This window comes from Alosa pseudoharengus, unplaced genomic scaffold, assembly GCF_046254945.1.
Source record: "Alosa pseudoharengus isolate Yale_2024_CS ecotype anadromous, Long Island Sound unplaced genomic scaffold, YU_APseudo_1.1 YU_APseudo_1.1_scf_12, whole genome shotgun sequence".
NCBI lineage: Eukaryota > Metazoa > Chordata > Actinopteri > Clupeiformes > Clupeidae > Alosa > Alosa pseudoharengus.
The window spans coordinates 7,257,241-7,274,413 of NW_027468587.1; the positions used below are offsets into that span (position 1 = coordinate 7,257,241).

At 45.1% G+C, this 17,173-nt stretch overlaps 1 protein-coding gene across 1 annotated transcript; it reads left to right on the forward strand.

The window, feature by feature from the left end:
* The first annotated feature begins 1,929 nt into the window (after nucleotides 1-1,929).
* zhx2a (zinc fingers and homeoboxes 2a) lies at nucleotides 1,930-17,143 on the forward strand. The gene is made up of 3 exons (XM_076279945.1): nucleotides 1,930-2,274; nucleotides 13,129-15,702; nucleotides 16,279-17,143. Exon 2 carries the CDS (start codon nucleotides 13,281-13,283, stop codon nucleotides 15,690-15,692), a length of 2,412 nt encoding a protein of 803 aa, XP_076136060.1. The 5' UTR covers nucleotides 1,930-2,274; nucleotides 13,129-13,280; the 3' UTR covers nucleotides 15,693-15,702; nucleotides 16,279-17,143.
* The last annotated feature ends 30 nt before the right edge of the window (nucleotides 17,144-17,173 follow it).

The window sequence follows — 17,173 nt, forward strand, 5'->3', positions numbered from 1 at the left end:
GTTCCATTAACAACAATACAAAGGAGTCATTGACTTATTTATATGTCTCCGGGTCTAGCTTAGTTTTGGAGGCCACAGAGCATGAAAGCGAGGGAGTGTGTGTGTGTGTGTGTGTGGGGGGGGGGGGGTCAATATATTTATCATTGTGAGTGTGATAAGCTTAGTTTATGTGGGAGTTAAAATGGAAGAAAAGGCGAATACTCCAGTCTAGACATTAATGTCAAGTGTCTATTTAACATTAATACACAAATGATAAGTAAGCCTAGTTAAAATCATTATCAAAGGTCAAATTTGACAACAGGATACGCCTACATAGGCCTAGCTTAGGGCTATCAAGACCTACATTGTTTTTAATGCTAGCCTTACTAGTCCTAGTCATCTGTTACTTGATAATTAGCAGCCTATGCGTAGGCCATTAGGTTAGGTGTTGTAGCCTACCTTTTCCCCTCTGAGAGCCACTTTGACTAAATGAACGTGGATGAAGGCTACTAATGTTTAAAATTAGTAGTAGCATATTCGCTTGGCTGATCTCCACTCAAAACAGCTGAATATGCTTCATGTGTTCCTTTCAACTTCTTTCCCTTCTCTGCTTGGAGACTGCTGTGGAAATGTATTATCAACTGACAGTCTCGCACAACACACACACACAAATTTAAATTTGCAGAACAAAATATATAAGCCTATATTTTTTTACTTCAACTGGCCTGTTCAATAGTAGCCTAATAGCCAGATCTGGTGTATTATGTGTGCTTGATAGCCATCTCATGCCACCTCATGCCAAGCCTATATCACTGACTAACCAAACTAGCCTGGGGAACAGCTTTTTTTGTGTAATTGGTAAATAATAATTTTGTATCAGAAGGGGCAGAATGTCTGTAAATTTATATTTGAATCAAATTTACATTTTATTTGACAGGAATTTTAACAGGTTTAAGTGACTGTGTTATCTCAAAACGAGCTGCAGGTATTCTTACCTGTTGGAGACCCTGCTTTAAGCTAACACGAATGCAAGATCATATGATTATTCATAATTCATAAGCTGTATTTGTATGTAAATGTGTCCACCATTGCTCCGTTTTGGGGTAGCCTAATGCATTCAATCTATTTGTGAACTTGTGAGTAGCCTAGATCCGGTTGGCAACATTGCGGTTGTCCAGAAAACAACATAATAGGCTATTTTGCATGCTTGTTTGATTTCGGCCCATACAAATCTAGCCTACCAAAGAGTTATTCAGTCTTAACCTTGTGTTGTTTTTGCTTTGATAGCCTATTGTGTTTCTGTAAGTCTTGACTCTTCTGTTAAAGCTAGTTCGTAGGCCTAATGTTATGAGTAAGTTGGAGACTAACCTAAAGTTATTTTCATTTGATACTTCTGTTCCGGTAACTGGTGTGCAATGATCGTCATACAACACATGATGGCATATCATGTGTTGTATGACGATAGAAATGTTCTTAAACCAGTTTTAATGTCCTTATGTCCTTGTTTCTTAATTAACTCATTGTATTGACAAAAGTCATGTGTGTTTGCAGGGAGGTGTAGCCAGAATAAAACAATGATAGGCCTATTACGATGCAAGCTCGGCTGTAAGAAACAACTTGTGTCTTTGGTGCTATTTGTCTCTGCATCCTGATTGCCTGATGCATGAGACTTCTCTGCAGAGATTAAACTAACGAGAAAGATAAAACTTTATCTCAGATTCTCAGTATTTATAGATCTGTAAGCTTAATTTCTTCCACAGTCTACACAGAACAGACTGTCCGTAGGCCGCCGTATGAGAGAGATTTGACCGACATCCCAAAATGTTGGTGACGATGTCCTCTCTGTAGCCAACAGAACTGCTGAACATCATACTTAATATTCAATTAGGCCTACCTCGTACCTAACCAGCGCAGGGGGGCAGGAATACGTCAAAACAACAGCGGTTCATTCATTTCAAAGTCGGAAGTCCCTGTTGTAGCAACTACTGAATGCCCGACATTACGTCTACACTTAGTTTAAACATTAGCTATTTCAAAAGTGTTGTGAAAACCTAATTTCCAAAACTCCAGCATGGAAGTGCATCTTGTATCGTATGCAAATACGTATGCTGACGTAGATGATCATGTGGGTTTTGGCGTAGATCCCCCTGTGATCGCGAATTTTTTTCGGCTGTTGTCTTTAGGATTCGGTAGAATCTTTACAATTAATCGTTGTATTTGCCCTATCCTTGGAAGACAAGCCGATTGCTGGAACCTGTTTGTCAACAACCCAGCATCATAGAACGACGTGACCAGGTAAGAACAAGATAAGCTAAATAGCATAAAATTTATATCAGCAAAACACGTTTCAAAGTTAAAAAGCTGTAGATGATGCGAGCTTCCAGCTTGCTCTTTCACCACTACCGTAGACAGTGAATAATTTGTGTAAACTTGGCTTTGCTCTGAACTTTGGCCGTCCCAGCCGTATTGAGGAAAGTGGTCATCTGAATGGCCACGACTTGGTTAACTGTCTATAGCTATTGCGATAACCTGTGCTAGCTTGTTTACTAGCCAATGATTTGTCATCCTAAGCAGGAAGTTTTGGTTGAATTCTAGCAGTGGACCAGATTGTATGGGAAAACATGTCTTCTCCCGATGTCGAAATAACCAGCAAAATATGGCTTCCAATGTCGACATGGCGTTACGTCGGTGAGCCTGATTAAAGGACCATCGTTTGTCCGCCAAAGATCAAGCTCTCATTCTAGTGGTACCCAAGGGGTGTTAATAGTCACCCCATAATTACTCTTATTAATTCATATTGTTGTTTTGTGTAAACACGGGCGAGTTAGCTGGCAAACTACCCACTTGGATTTGGGGCTCGTGCGGTATGATGTAGGCAGCGGTGACGCCTTCCGCGACCATACTGCATGGCTCACGTAGCCCCATTGCAGTAGCTAGCCACTCAGACGTGGAGCCCACACATTCTCCTTATAAACTGCAGACCCGTCTATGCGACAGTAAAGTAATCTTGCTCAGAAGTTGTATTGACAGTGAACTTTTTCATGAAGTTTCAATGATAAAATAGCCATGGATGTTACTTTGTTGAAACGGACGTATCGATAGTTCAAAATCTTAAAATCTGAAGTGGTCCTCTCGTAGAGTCCATCTTTCTGTGCCACTTTCGGCCGTGGATATGCCCCTGTTGTGCGTGGCCTATTTCTTGTTCATGGTTGTTTGGATAGAATGGGTTAAATGCTCACATGTGTAGTAGGGTCTATCTATCTATCCTTCACCTATGGCCTTGGATGCTGAGGATGCAGCTCTGTGTGTTTGGAATAGGTTTCACCTGATTGAGTAGTCTCGGTAGTTATGTGGAACTATATCCTCGTTGTTTTTATGGTGATCCATTTGGGCTTCGGTAGCTGTTAAAGGTACAGGCCGTACTTCCAAACACATTGCTGTCTGTGAACTTCTCTGGGGCGGTTTGATTGGGCGATGTGTTTATATCCAGCTGCCTTGTATCCAGGCAATAGATCCAGCAGCTGTAGTGCAACACGTTGATCCTATAACCCATATCTCAGTTAAAGTTTACTCTCTAGCCTACTTATGTTCAACTCTGTTGATTTTATTTTTATGACCATCTAAAATACACATTTACATCACCAAAATCCAGTTGAAATTATTACAATTGATTTGCAATTCTGTCTTGTGGTAGCCCGTTTATCCATGCTCAGCCTCCGGTAGATTCAGGTGCTGGTAGGTAGCAGGAACTTCAGATCAGCGAGAAAATAAGTAATCCCCCGTGGAGCTTATGTTTATAAATATGTTTATAAACCACATGTTAATGGTAGTACAGTTGTATTGGTTAGTGGAGACTGCCCATTGCCCAAAAAGTCTATTTGTAGGTAATAAGTTAGCAACCAACAATTTCACTAAGTCAAACTTCAAAAGGCCTAGAACTTTTTTTTTTTTTAATTACCACCTTTCCCGGCAGCCTCACTAGTAAGGCAGTAGGCCTATTGTCCTAGTTGTCTGACAATTAGATAATTTGTAGCCTATAAAATTCAAAACAATGATCCTGTAGGCCTATAGGTTTTCTCAAGATTACTAAATTGTTTTATAAAAATGAGGATGGTGTTGAGCAAACATATGTTGTTTTCATCATACATTGACACATAAAGATGGAAGTTTGAGGCCAGTGTGCCAGGGGTTGACCACCACTCAATTCACTCCAGCCCCCCCTACGTTATGTGGTTGACTCAAAATGGCTGCCCATGTTCCTGCTGAGGCGCCTGCAGACGTCTTTGAGGGGGAGGTTGCTGTTGACGCTGCCGCCACGGCTCACTCCCCCTCGCCTGCCCCCCTCTCTTCCCTTCTTCCGTCTCTCCACCACCCCCCCCCCCCCCTGCCAGCAGACAGAGCCGTCGGTTGACTAAGCCGGCCAGGGCCGTGATGATGTCATACCTGTGGGTTGGGCTCACCCCCTCTCCCTCTCTCTTTCTGTTTCTTGTCCGAGGTGGTGGTCATGACTATGGTGGGGAGCCTCTTTGTGACAGAGGGTGGCCTCTCTCTTTCTTTCTTTCTTTCTCTCTCTCTTTATTTCTCACTCTCTCTCTTTCTCTCTCTGCGTCTCTTTCTCTCTGTCTCTCTTTCTCTGTCTGTCTTATTGGGCCTGGAGCTGTGTTATTTATTGGGCCTAGTCACCCCCTCCTTGAGCTCCTCATTTCCTCCTTGCACAGGAAGAGTCGATCCTGATGAGTGCTATCCACAGCTGTTAAGATTTCTATAAACACTGAGTCTAAGCACTGTCCCAGGTAGTAGGTTTAGGTAATGTTGGTGAATTTGACTTTGCTTTCAAAATTATGGTAAAGCAACAAGTTGTGTTTTCATCTAAAAAACTATTTCTTTAAACCTCTGTCTCTGATGTGTGAACAGTAGAGCTACTCCAAGCAACACATTTTATTTATCTATATCTGAAACTAGCTGCCCCCTCCTCCCATAAACAAATGTGTGAGCATAAGAAAAATAAGTAATTTGACCTTTCTGGACTCTTCAGCACAGTCCAGAATGCACTAACCATTTAGGGAACTTCCAAGGAGCCATCCGTGCTTGCAAGGTGTTTTCTGCTCTGTCCATTTGAAAGGACCGTAGACATAGCTAAAGACTAGACAAACGCAAATAAACTCACACACACACACACACACAGAATTCAAGCATTCCCCAATAAAATATGTCCCTTTTTGTTGTTGCTGTCATAGCTCACCCTCACCTCCACACCCCTTATACTGTTGTTATTTTCCCTTTGATATGTGGTTATCGATGTGGTTAACAAATATAAAAAGTGAATTCAAAAGGTTCACAAAGATCCCTGCATGATTGCAGTTGGCATCACAGAGAGATGATTCAAACTCACAGATGGTGTTTGTAAATAGTCTACTGAGACCATCCCTGTAGTGTGCAGTATTGGTCTCCACGGTAACCTTGCTTCTTTTTTCCTGTTGTTGTGATAGTCTGCAACGTTTTGGACCATATGCATCATCTTCATGTGGTTGGTTATCCCTGAAAGACACCAGTCTAGTAAAAAAGTCTGATGTCTAGTATTAAAGGAGGCAAGTCTTTCTGTAGGCATATGGTCATGTCTAGGTAAAATGGGTAAACCTTTCAAACTTTTTTTTCTGTTAGACCGAATAATTAGGCCTATTTGACCTATTTCTGTAGCATTATAATTCAGGACCATGCTTGCCACTACATGGTAACCGTTGTAGTGTGCTGATACTGTTCCACCCTTGTCTGATCATGATGCACATCTGAGGACCCGCTTAGAACAGGTGGGTAGAAAGAACAATATATGGCGGAAACAACAATATATGCCAGGGACAGCTGCTGCTATGCTTTACAGCTTGACTGTGGGGACTTGCCTTGAGTAGGACTAGGGCAACCGCATGTTTCCTAGTTCCAGAGCTCTACATCAATCAGCAAGAACCTTCAAATGTTAAACGGAACCTGGAGGAAGCTGTTTTTGTTTTGTTTTTGGCTGTTGGGAAGACTTCTGTCCACAGAGGTGTAATGAAGCCTGACGGCTCACCCCACCCCTGTGTGCCGTCTCCGCCATGGAGGCCATCGGAGACAAGGTGTGTGTGTGTGTGTGTGTGTGTGTGTGTGTGTGTGTGTGTGTGTGTGTGTGTGTGTGTGTGTGTGTGTGTGTGTGTTTGCACGCACTTGTCCGTGGAGGCGAGTGTGTGTGGCTCCGGAAGGCTAGTTTGCACATCTGCTTGATTCATCGAGATGGAGGCAGTGACTCAGTCTCTCGGGCGGACGTGAGCAGCAGTGGCGGTGGCAGAGACGACATTCTGGTGGCGTGAGCCATCGAGGCAGAGTAGCGGGTGGGAAGAGAACGCTTTTGCAAACAGTAGGCAGGAATGGTTCATGGTTATGTCGTCTGAACAAGCCAGAATGGGGAATCTAAGGCATAGTAAAACCAGAGTAGAACCCTTCTTCAGACTGCAGGTTTAAGGGGGGGGGGGCACTTATAGGATTGAATACAATCAAACTGGCAATTTTCTATTAATTTCTCCAAAACCATTATTCCAATATACGTGTACGCAATGCCGTGGTGCACCCCTCTGCAGAGTGCCGTGGAGTTCAGGGAGTTCTGTTCCATTTCAGTCTGAGCAAATAGCACGTTTATTTAAGGTGGAACATGTGGCAGTGTCGTGAGACAGAGCACAGGTACACTGAGAGTCATGTTTTCCTTCAGTGGTACATCATGGTTGTACGGTACTCAGATATTTGTAAACATACTGGCAGAAAATGAGTCTTTGGTATGCTTGCCTATTTTCCACCACAGCTATTTCAACCGGTCATGTTCTACATTACAGTTGTGCTCATAAGTTTACATACCCTGGCAGGATTTGTGAAATGTTTTGGAAAATATGACGGATCATGCAGAAAGCATTTCTTTTATTAAGGGATAGTGGTCACTTATTATCACATGATGTGTTTGGCCTTTTTAAATAATAACGAGAACTGAAATCATCCAAATGGTCCTGATAGACACACCTAGGTTTAATTTGTTACTAAAAGTACGTTTTCATACCTGACATGTTTGATTGTAATTAGTGAGAATATTTGAGGACAATTTGCTCTCATCAGTCCGGAAGTTGTGCATGGGATGCACTTGGACTGTCCAAAATGACAGTGATCGGAAGCACAGGGCCAAGGCGACCCTTCAGTGGTTCTGGAGAAGCCATCACAATCTCCTGACCTCAATATCATTGTGCCATTTTAGGAGATCTTGAACGTGCAGATCATGCAAAACAACCCAAGAATTTAGGGGACCTGGAGTTTTTTTGTCAAGAAGAATGGGTATCTCCACTAAACTTTTTAATGGGAATCCTCTCATTATTTCCTTTATTGCTGTGTTTTGTTTAATGATTGCACTATTCTGTGATGCCTTGTGGTCTAATGGAATAGAATGGAATCGTTGTTGTCCACTCACATGAAACTTCATCTTCGGCTCCACAGACACCTGGCACATACACATACACCTGGCACATACACTGGCATGTTAAGTATTAGTAACTGTCTAGTTTATCATTTCCATTGAACATAAGACCAACCATTGCTATATCATCTGTCATTAATTAATCCCATTGAAATAAAAGTAATGTGTTTTGCCTGATCACTGTTTTCTTAAAAGAATGGTACACACGTTACAAATTCTGCCAGGGTATGTAAACTTATGAGCATGACTGTACAACCCCAGCAGAAGCTAGCTGTAATGTTTTAAATACCTAACCTTTATTTGACAGTGTTTGCTGCCACACAGTCCCTCTGATACGCGTGTTGGATTAAACTTTCGACCCCTGGAGAAGGCTAGATTGTCTGTTTCTTCTTCTCTAGGGCATTCACAGATAAATGATGCATGTGCAGTTATGTAAGAGCCAGTGTCTGTCTCGTGGCCAGCTGGTACGGGTAGCAGACACATATCTCTGCATAAGTAAGCATGTAAATATTTATGCTAGATTTAGATCAGCGACAAAAATAGGGATGTGATTGAAGATCACAGGGTTTTTTTTTTCCTATTGAGTGTTACTTACATGAGCTGCAGTTGGCATGCTTAGGGATTAGGTATTGTGTTCTCACTCAGTGGTTAAAGAGTTGTTGGGTTTTTCCTGTGCATGCTCATTTGTCATCGCCCACCATGTTTGAATATCACAGTCATGCTCCTTTTAATCTGTTCAGTTCGGTCATCATCTCTGACATTCATCAGAAGAGCACAGGTTTTTTGGCTGTTCCGCACAAAACATTATTATTTTTTCCCCCTTCTCTCTCTTTCCGCCTGATTTCATTGGAAGAAGCGAGGGCGGTGAGGAGACAAAAATGTGTTATGTCAAAGATGACACTGATCCTCACTGCCCTCAGCATGTCGTAAGCGTCCGGGAAGGCAGCCATGGATGAGAGAAGCGTGGCGGCGGCGAAGGTGGTGGTGCGACAGCGACCGCTAGCAGCAGTGGAGAGATTTGGTTTCTGTTGGAAAAGCCATATTATATGTAGCCATGTAGGCACGGCCCCCACAGATGGCTTTAGCAGACCAGCGTCGTGTCCTTGTGCCCACCGAGTCGCCTTGAGTTCTGCTACAGCAGAGATCAGATCTTTTGGGTTGTGACAAGACTTGATTGATTTCCACCAAGACTAGCCTAGTACAGTTTTGTCTCCCAATGTAGTTCAGTTTCACGTTGACAGGAATGTTGTCTTAAGATGCTTCAGATTTATAACCTTGCCTGAATGGAAATGTATAACTTGACTGAGAAGTTGATTGGTGGGTTTTTGAAAGTTTCTCTATGTCCTCCAGTGTTTCCCACGGCATTTAATTCTATTTGTGGTGGTAGGTTTGCAGAATTAACTTGAATGTAACCGTTTTTAACAAATTAGCACAGTGTGGTTTTGATGCTAATCAGATTCAATGTATGGGAAACACTGTCCTCTATGTGACAGATTCCCACCTTCATGTTCCATTCTGTATATTAAAGAACCTTTGCACTGTCAGGCATATAGTCCACATCTGAACATCTGAACTGAAGTGTTATTTTGGAGGGAAAGAGGGCTGTTTTGTTCCAAGGACAACAAGCATCTTGTCGACTCAGAACTAGCAGGAAGGAGAACTATTTTCTGAGTTGCAGTGTCCTGCTGCTGCTGTACTTTTAGATCTGTGTTTCTAAACCGCAGGCCTTTCCCTGCCCTGAAGGTCCAGCAGCACTCTTGTTTATCCTAGTTCCCATGTAATAAGGCTTGAGATTAGGACCAAAGGAGCCCAGGTGAGCACAAGGAAGTAGGCAACCTCGTGTTTGCAAATGGGAGGTTGAAGGGGGTTGTGGGCAACCTCTGGCTAGCACTGATCAGCAGTTCAGCTTAATGCTGCCCCCCACCCCACCCCATCGCACCCCACTAGCAGTTGATTGGAGCTGGAAGGATCGTGCAGCCAAAAATAGGAATGCGGAACATTCCTCCTCTGGTTCTCGGAGGATGAAAATCCCTCCCACCAGCTGGTTAGGAGTTGCTATAGCAACCTATTAGTCCAGCGCAGAAGAGTTACACCCCCGACCCCCCCGAGGTAGCCCTACGAAACACACACTCCTATGGGTAGACCTAGGGGGGATCATAGGGGGTGCTGCATCACACCCCTGAAGGGGTAGGCCCTCTATTCAGGAATGTGAGTCGCTCTGAAGTGAGGTAAATAAATAAGGTGTTTTTTCCCAAGAGTTTGTTTGTCAGTGGTGTAATCTACAGAGATATATAGCGACGTTGACTCAAGTGGAATGACTATTTGTGTGGACAACACTTGAGCTGAGAGTAGAGATTAATGAAGAACATGCGGCCATATCCTCTGCATCTCTACCAGCACAGTCTGGCTCAGCACTGCAGGGGATGTAGCACTGCAGTGAGGGCTTGCTTTAGGTCTCTACCACTGCCATCCCCACACAGAGGAGATTTCAGACGGCTTCAATAACTGGATGGCTACTGAGAGCTTTTGACCGTCCCACATCTCGAGATAACAGTTTTGAGCAATTACATCTTCAACCACTGGCATGGGAGTGTAAGCATACAGACAGATATGAGCTGTGTGGAATCAATACCACACTGTTTTTCCTAACCACACAAGCGCACGTCTTTCCCTGTGAAATTCCTTAAACTCTTTTCGTCTGTCGTCTGCGTGCGTGCGTGCGTGCGTGCGTGCGTGCGTGCGTGCGTGCGAGCCGGAGAGAGCCAGGCTGAGCACGCCGCCACGACGGCACACGGCTGTTACCATGCAGAGCCGCGGCACTCTCATGGCCCCACGCTCCTGATGAGATTTAAATTAATTCTGCCCCCCCATCCGAAAAAATCTGCCCCCCTGCCGCTCCGCGCCGCACAGCATTAGCGCAGCGCAGGCTCCGCCCCCACACGGCAGCTCCACGGCAACAGCAGGCCCCTTGGAAACACTGAGTCGCCGCGTGGAGAAGGGGGAGAGAAAGGGGAAAAAAATAGCTGAGTACTCCAGCATCTGCCGTTCTACTCCCTCTTCTCTTCCCGCGTCCAAAACTGCAGCCACCAGCTGCCTCGACCCACCACAACCCCCCCCCCACCTCCACACACACACACACGCACACACAGACACCACACACACACGCACACACAGACACCACACACACACGCACACACACACACACACACAGACACCACACACACCCCACACACACACACACACACACACACACACACACACACACACGCACACACACACACACACACACACACACACACACAGACACCACACACACACAGACACCACACACACACACACACGCACACACAGACACCATATACGCACACACACACGCACACACAGACGCTCTCTTTACCCCCTACCCCTTTCCCCACCCTTGTAATAGACCCCACATCCCCTCCTAAAGAGGAAGTCACATCCTGCTCGGGGACGGGGGTCTGATACAGTGCTTCTGTAAAGCACAGTAGGTGTGCTTGCCTTGCAGCGGCAACAACATGACGCGAGTGTGAGTTGTGGGTGTGCTTTTTTTGTGTGCTTATTAGTCATCTTCCAGAGGCTTCGAGCAAACTGCTTTTTCACGTCGGTGTCACCCCCCTGGTCTTTGATGACGGAGAGCACGGCAGGGAGGAACAGGAGGTTGTCTGTCGGTGCGCACGTCTCGCTCTTCTGGAGATCCGCTCCGTATTTACACATGCCAGCTGCCATCCCTCCAAACCCCTCCACACACACACACACACACACACACACACACACAGAGACTGTCACTCTGTCAAGTGTAGTTTTACATCAATCAACATCAAACATATCTCCGCTCAACACACATCAAGTACTGTATGCTGTGTGACAAATGATGCCGCTGCTAGTCTTTGGTCTTTGTATGAAAAGACAACATCCCTGCTGACAGGGATCAAGACATGATGTAGTATTCATAAATCTGACTAGAGTGCATTTAGGAGTTCTATCAAAGGAGTACCTTTGCATGATAGATAATCTCTGTTTTAGTTGCCTCATGCCTTTTTCAACATATCTAAATTAACTGAACATCTTTATTGAACTTCTTGGTTTAGTGAATAGTATAGCATGCACAGACACAGTCCTCAACCCCCCCCCCCCCCCCACACACACACACACACACCCTCCTTCCCTTTCCTGTCTCCTCTCCAGACTGGCGCTCCTAGAGTGAGTTAGGGATGTGATATGAGAAGGCCGGAGCCTCATGCATCTTTAATTAGCTTCTGCTGCTGCACACAGCTCCACCAGGGCCACTCCAGGCCACTCCAGGCCAGGGGAGCTCTGGCACCTGAGGCAGAGCAAAGAGCGGAGGGGAGCAGTCGATTCAGCCAGACCTGGCACCGGCTTTCACTCTCACCTACCACATCACTTCCCGTCTAATTAATACCTGCAGGGATGTTTTTTTACTCTCTCCCTCTCTCTCTCTCTCTCTCTCCTCCTCCCACTGCTGCAGTGCTGCACAAGGGCATCTCCTCCGTGTCTGCTGTTGCCATAACTACTGCATGGAAATTAAGATGGTCTTAATTTTTAATGACGAGTGTATGTGTGACTCATGAAGTTTGGATCCACGAATCACCCTGACAAAGAGAAGATTTAGTATTTGTGAAATATAGTTTCAAACGGCATGGATGAAGGCTTTGGCAGACTAAATAGTGAGCATGAATGAATGCATTACTTTTCATATTGTCATGATATCACATAGACTCTTTACCTTGACATGAAAACTGAACTTGATCCGAAAAGTGAACTGGTCACAGAGGACTAGTGTACCTTTCGGTACATTTTGGGCATGTAGGCTGTTCATTAGCTGGGTCCGTGTTACACTGCACACTAGCCCTGTCTTTTGGTGACGTACTGGATGTGAGAATAGTGCAACTGTGAAAGTGGTCACACAGTGTAATAATGATCCTAAGATCCATCCATCCATTCATCCATCCATCCATCCATCCATGTGCTGTTCTGTTGTGAGCTCAGCAGAGGAGACTGGGCGCCAAACATGCTTTTATCCTTCAGGCTGTTTTCTCCTGGTTCCTCATTAGGCTGAAAAGTACAAGGATTACCTAGTGTTTCATACAGGGTTTTTGGGTGTGACATTTTGGGTGTTTTATTTTTTCAATCTAGTTTTGGGTGTTTTTAGACTAATAGGCTCCAGTATTGTATGCCAGTCATGATACAGGAATACATGGCTGTACATTCACTTTTTTGCACATAGCACTGGTGCCACGGATGGACATGCTTTTTAATTGCGCTATAGACTACAACTACCAATTTCAAATCTAAGCACATCCATTCCTCCTCACACAAGCACTTTAAACAAACAAACGGCTCGGTCTTCCATGCATGCATTGCATAGCCTACGCAAAACTATATAGCACGGACCCGTGACTGCGGTAAATAATTAATCGGACAAACCAATGTAGCATGTGTGGCCTTGTACAGCCCTGATTAGGATATGATTTTGTGACAAAATAGAAATTGACATCTATAGTGTAGATTATAGCATCTACACTAGCTACAACAATAGTCTTTTTGCTTTTATTGTTTTTTGCTTTCATGTCATTGAAAGACTGAATATTATGATTAATGCTCTCTTTCTTCCTTTCCCTGTGTAGGTCTACTGATCTGTGATGAAGTCTCATGAAGTCCTCCACAGAAGCTGACGTTAACAGTCAGCAGGAACGGCCAGTGAAGATTCTCCAGCAGACAGAATCTCACTACATACCCACAGTTTCTCTCCGCGGCCATTCTACAGCCTTCTTCAACAATGGCCAGCCGAAGAAAGTCTTCGACTCCCTGCATGATCCGGCCTAGCGACATGATGGAGCAGGACGTCTCCGATGACATGGACACCCCGGTCAGCCGTGCTGTGGAAAACGGATCTGCTTCATTGCTCTCCGGCGAGGACTGGACGTCAGCGAAGAGTCCCGTAAGCTTGGCGCGTGAGGCGACTGAGCCAGAGAGAGCGGAGGCGGAGCCTAGGCCACAGCGAAAGCTGCAGGGAGGCTATGAATGTAAATACTGCACGTTCTCTACCCAGAACCTGAACGAGTTCAAAGAACATGTGGACTCGAACCACCCTAACGTCATTTTGAATCCTTTGTACCTGTGCGCTGTCTGCAACTTCAACACGAAAAAGTTTGACACTTTGACCGAGCACAATGAGAAGTGTCACCCCGGAGAAAGCAATTTCAAGTTCAGAAGAATCAAACTGAACAGCCAGACCATTCTAGAGCAAACCATTGAAGGTTCAAATTGTGCAGTCATCTATGATGCAACCAGTGCCCAAGGTGGAGAGGACTTTGCCACATTTCCCCTAAGTAAGTCCACCACAGTGAAGATTGGTAAGCCAAAAACAGACATCAAGCGTCCATCGGATGGTCAGATGGAGCTCAACCCAGACCTTCCTAAAAAGCAGATCACTGCAGTGAATGTGAACGGAACTGTGATAATTCCAGATGCATCGCTGAAAGACGGACTCTCTCACATAATGCCCTCCCTACAGCGCCCACCGAACTTCAACCTTGTCCCAAAAATTGCTGTACCGTTGAACACTTCTAAGTACAACCCCTCTCTGGATGGCAATTTGACACTTATTTCTTCTTTCAATAAATTCCCCTACCCGACCCAGGCTGAGCTGTCTTGGCTGACCGCTGCCTCCAAACACCCAGAGGAACAGATCAAGGTGTGGTTCACGACTCAGAGACTGAAACAGGGCATAAGCTGGTCACCCGAGGAGGTGGAGGAGGCTCGCAAGAAAATGTTCAATGGCACCATCCAGACAGTTCCACAGGCATTCACAGTTTTACCTGCTCAGCTGACTCAGTCCAGCAAATCTTCACAGTCCCTTATCCAGACCCTCCCTTGCCAATTGCTTGGGCAGTCTAGCCTAGTGCTGACAACAGTCACCAATGGGTCGACTGTGACATGTGCACCAATTGCGCTGACTGTAGCGACCCACGTGGCTCAAGCAGTCAAGAGGCCCCTCACAGCACCTATTGTTGCCCCAGAGGTGAAAAGGCCCTCCATCATCAAGTCCCTTCAGACTGTGCCCAAATCGGCCTCCCCTACCCCCAGTTTATCAGACTGCAACAAAACCCCTGATCAGATACGAGAACTCAAGGCTAGTTATAGCCTTTGTCAGTTCCCAGATGATGAGGAGGTGTATCGCCTTATAGAGGTCACTGGTCTCTCCTGGGGTGAGATCAAGAAATGGTTCAGTGATCAGCGTCATAACAGCCATAAGAGCGTAAAGCAGATCAAGTCTGAGGTCCTGCTGAAAGACGGCCAACCCCAAAAGTCAGTTCCCACGCAGTTCCCTCTCCTGGAGAGAGTGAAGGGCAAGTCTTCAGAGCAACTGCAAATGTTGGAGGAGAGTTTTCAGCGGGCCAGCTTTCCGACGCAGGCTGAAGTTGACCACCTTGTGGTGGACACCAAGCTTTCCAAGAACGAAATTGACTGCTGGTTTACAGAGCGCCGGGCTCTGCGGGATAATCTGGAGCAGGCCCTGCTGAACTCCATGGGCCCCAAGCGACTCGAGCAGCGGGGCTCACAAAATGGAGTCCACGATCAGGAGAACCGAGCCAGGTCCTCGCCTCTTCCAATTCTCACAACCTCCATGTGCGCTGAGCCCATCGACACCAAGTCTCTAGGCCTCCTCAAGGACGTTTTCACCCAGACACAGTGGCCGTCACCAGAAGAGTACAGCCACCTAGAAATCCAGACGGGCCTTGTGCGCACAGACATTGTGCGCTGGTTCAAGGACAGCCGTCTGGCTCTGAAGAATGGAACTCTGGAGTGGATGGAACAGTTCCAGAACTTAAGCATCAAGAAGCAGAATGGGCAGAGCTCCGCTATGCTCACGGAACAAGCGCAGAGTGTCCTTCAGAGGCACTTCCAAGACACAAAGACACTAAAAGGAGAGGACACGGAGAGACCACCGGAACGGTCAAAAATAATCAATCAAGAAATTGTCGACTGGTTCACTTCCAAGCTGGGACACACAATGTCGGACATCAGCAAGGGCAGGGACCAACATGGACAGACGAGTGTGGATCATGGAAGATGGGTGAAGGTTACAATGGCAGCTGATAATGAGAGGACCTGTTTGGAGACACAGAAGGTGACCCCAGATCTTGAAGTACTTACCGCAGAGCATCCTGGCAGAGTAACTGGGTGAAATAATTATGGTAAGTTTTGCTTGACAGGCCAGCAGTATGAAAGCCTCTTATAGCTATCCTAAAATCTGGTCTCTGTGGTGGAAAAAATGAATGTCTTGCAATTGAAAGAAAATTCTAAACGAAAATTAGTCTATACAAATGATTGATTGATGTTGAGAGGCCTTTCCTGAACAAATGGAAGGCAAAATGGGTTAACCAGTCTCTTTTCGGTTGATTTTGCAGCTGCTTTCATCCGCACAGGATGTTGGCAGCCTGTAATTTAGCTTTTGGGAAAAAAAGAAAACATCTTGGCAGGGAGAGAACCCACACAGCCATTGTCTGTATTTTGGGATCTTTACTGGTCTGTTCATACGGGGGAGTGTAGCAGATCAAAATCCTGTCCCCCACCCCCAGCTTTCATGTTTGTCCTTGAACATATAATTATGCTCTGATGTGATGGGATTACAAAATGATGTTTGGGGTATGAACAACTGTTTTGCTACCTTAAGTGAAATATCCCTAAAGAGAATATGTGGTTTGCTTTTCTCAAATAATTGTGTGAAATGAGATATTCATGATCTGTTTCTCATTCTGTTGTTTTTGCAGGACAGAGAGATGTCACATACACTTGCCTGAGCCATGGAAAAGGCCGTTGCATTCTAAATACTCGGAGCCAATGATTTCGCACCTGGATTGTGACATCCCAGGCTCCATTAACAAGAGTTTGTGTGAAGCACTGATCTGGAGGGCTGAACCATGGAGTGCCAAAGCTGGACTGCTACATTATCACACTCTTTAGAGAGAAAAAAAGGGCCCTTGTAAATATTTTTTTCTATATGGCACCAGATTTGTACAATTTTGTTTCGAAAAGGGGAAGAGTTTTGTTACATTTATAATAGGAGTTCCTCGACCATTTCGCTTAACCTTTGCAAAGGAATGTTAAAACACTTTTGTGAGAGGACCGCTAACCAGCCTGACGGCCTGGTTATTTGTCATACTTTATATTCAAGAGACTAGTGTGGTCCTCGGTGGCACTTATTACATTAGAAAGGACAAGCAGCATCAGCATAACAAAACATTTCTTGGAATTCTGGACTTCTCTTCATTGGACCACAGAAACACTGCCTGCAATCTCATTAAGGAACTGTTTACCATTGAGTCGCAGGGTGAACATAATCAAATTGAATCAATAGTTATGCACAGTACTTGTTTTTTGTATTAGTCATTTCATTGTTTGCAATATTTCTGCCGGTTGTCTTTTAATCATGTTGCTATCCAAGGTAGTTCCATTTCAACTGCAAAGACAAGACTTGCTTTCCAATAGCTCGATGAACTCGTTTTTTTTTTTTCCTCGGCTGCTGCTATGGTGTCATGTTCAGACATGTATCAGGAATACTGTACTGCTACCGAGAATTCTGCTTGCTCTTTTTTAAAACAGTCTGCTGTAAAACAATAAACCACAACCAAGTGATCACTCTGTGTTCCCTTAAGGCAACAATAC

Coding starts and splice junctions, on each gene's coding strand:
- zhx2a (XM_076279945.1), top strand. CDS start 13,281: ATGGCCAGCCGAAGAAAGTCTTCGACTCCCTGCATGATCCGGCCTAGC.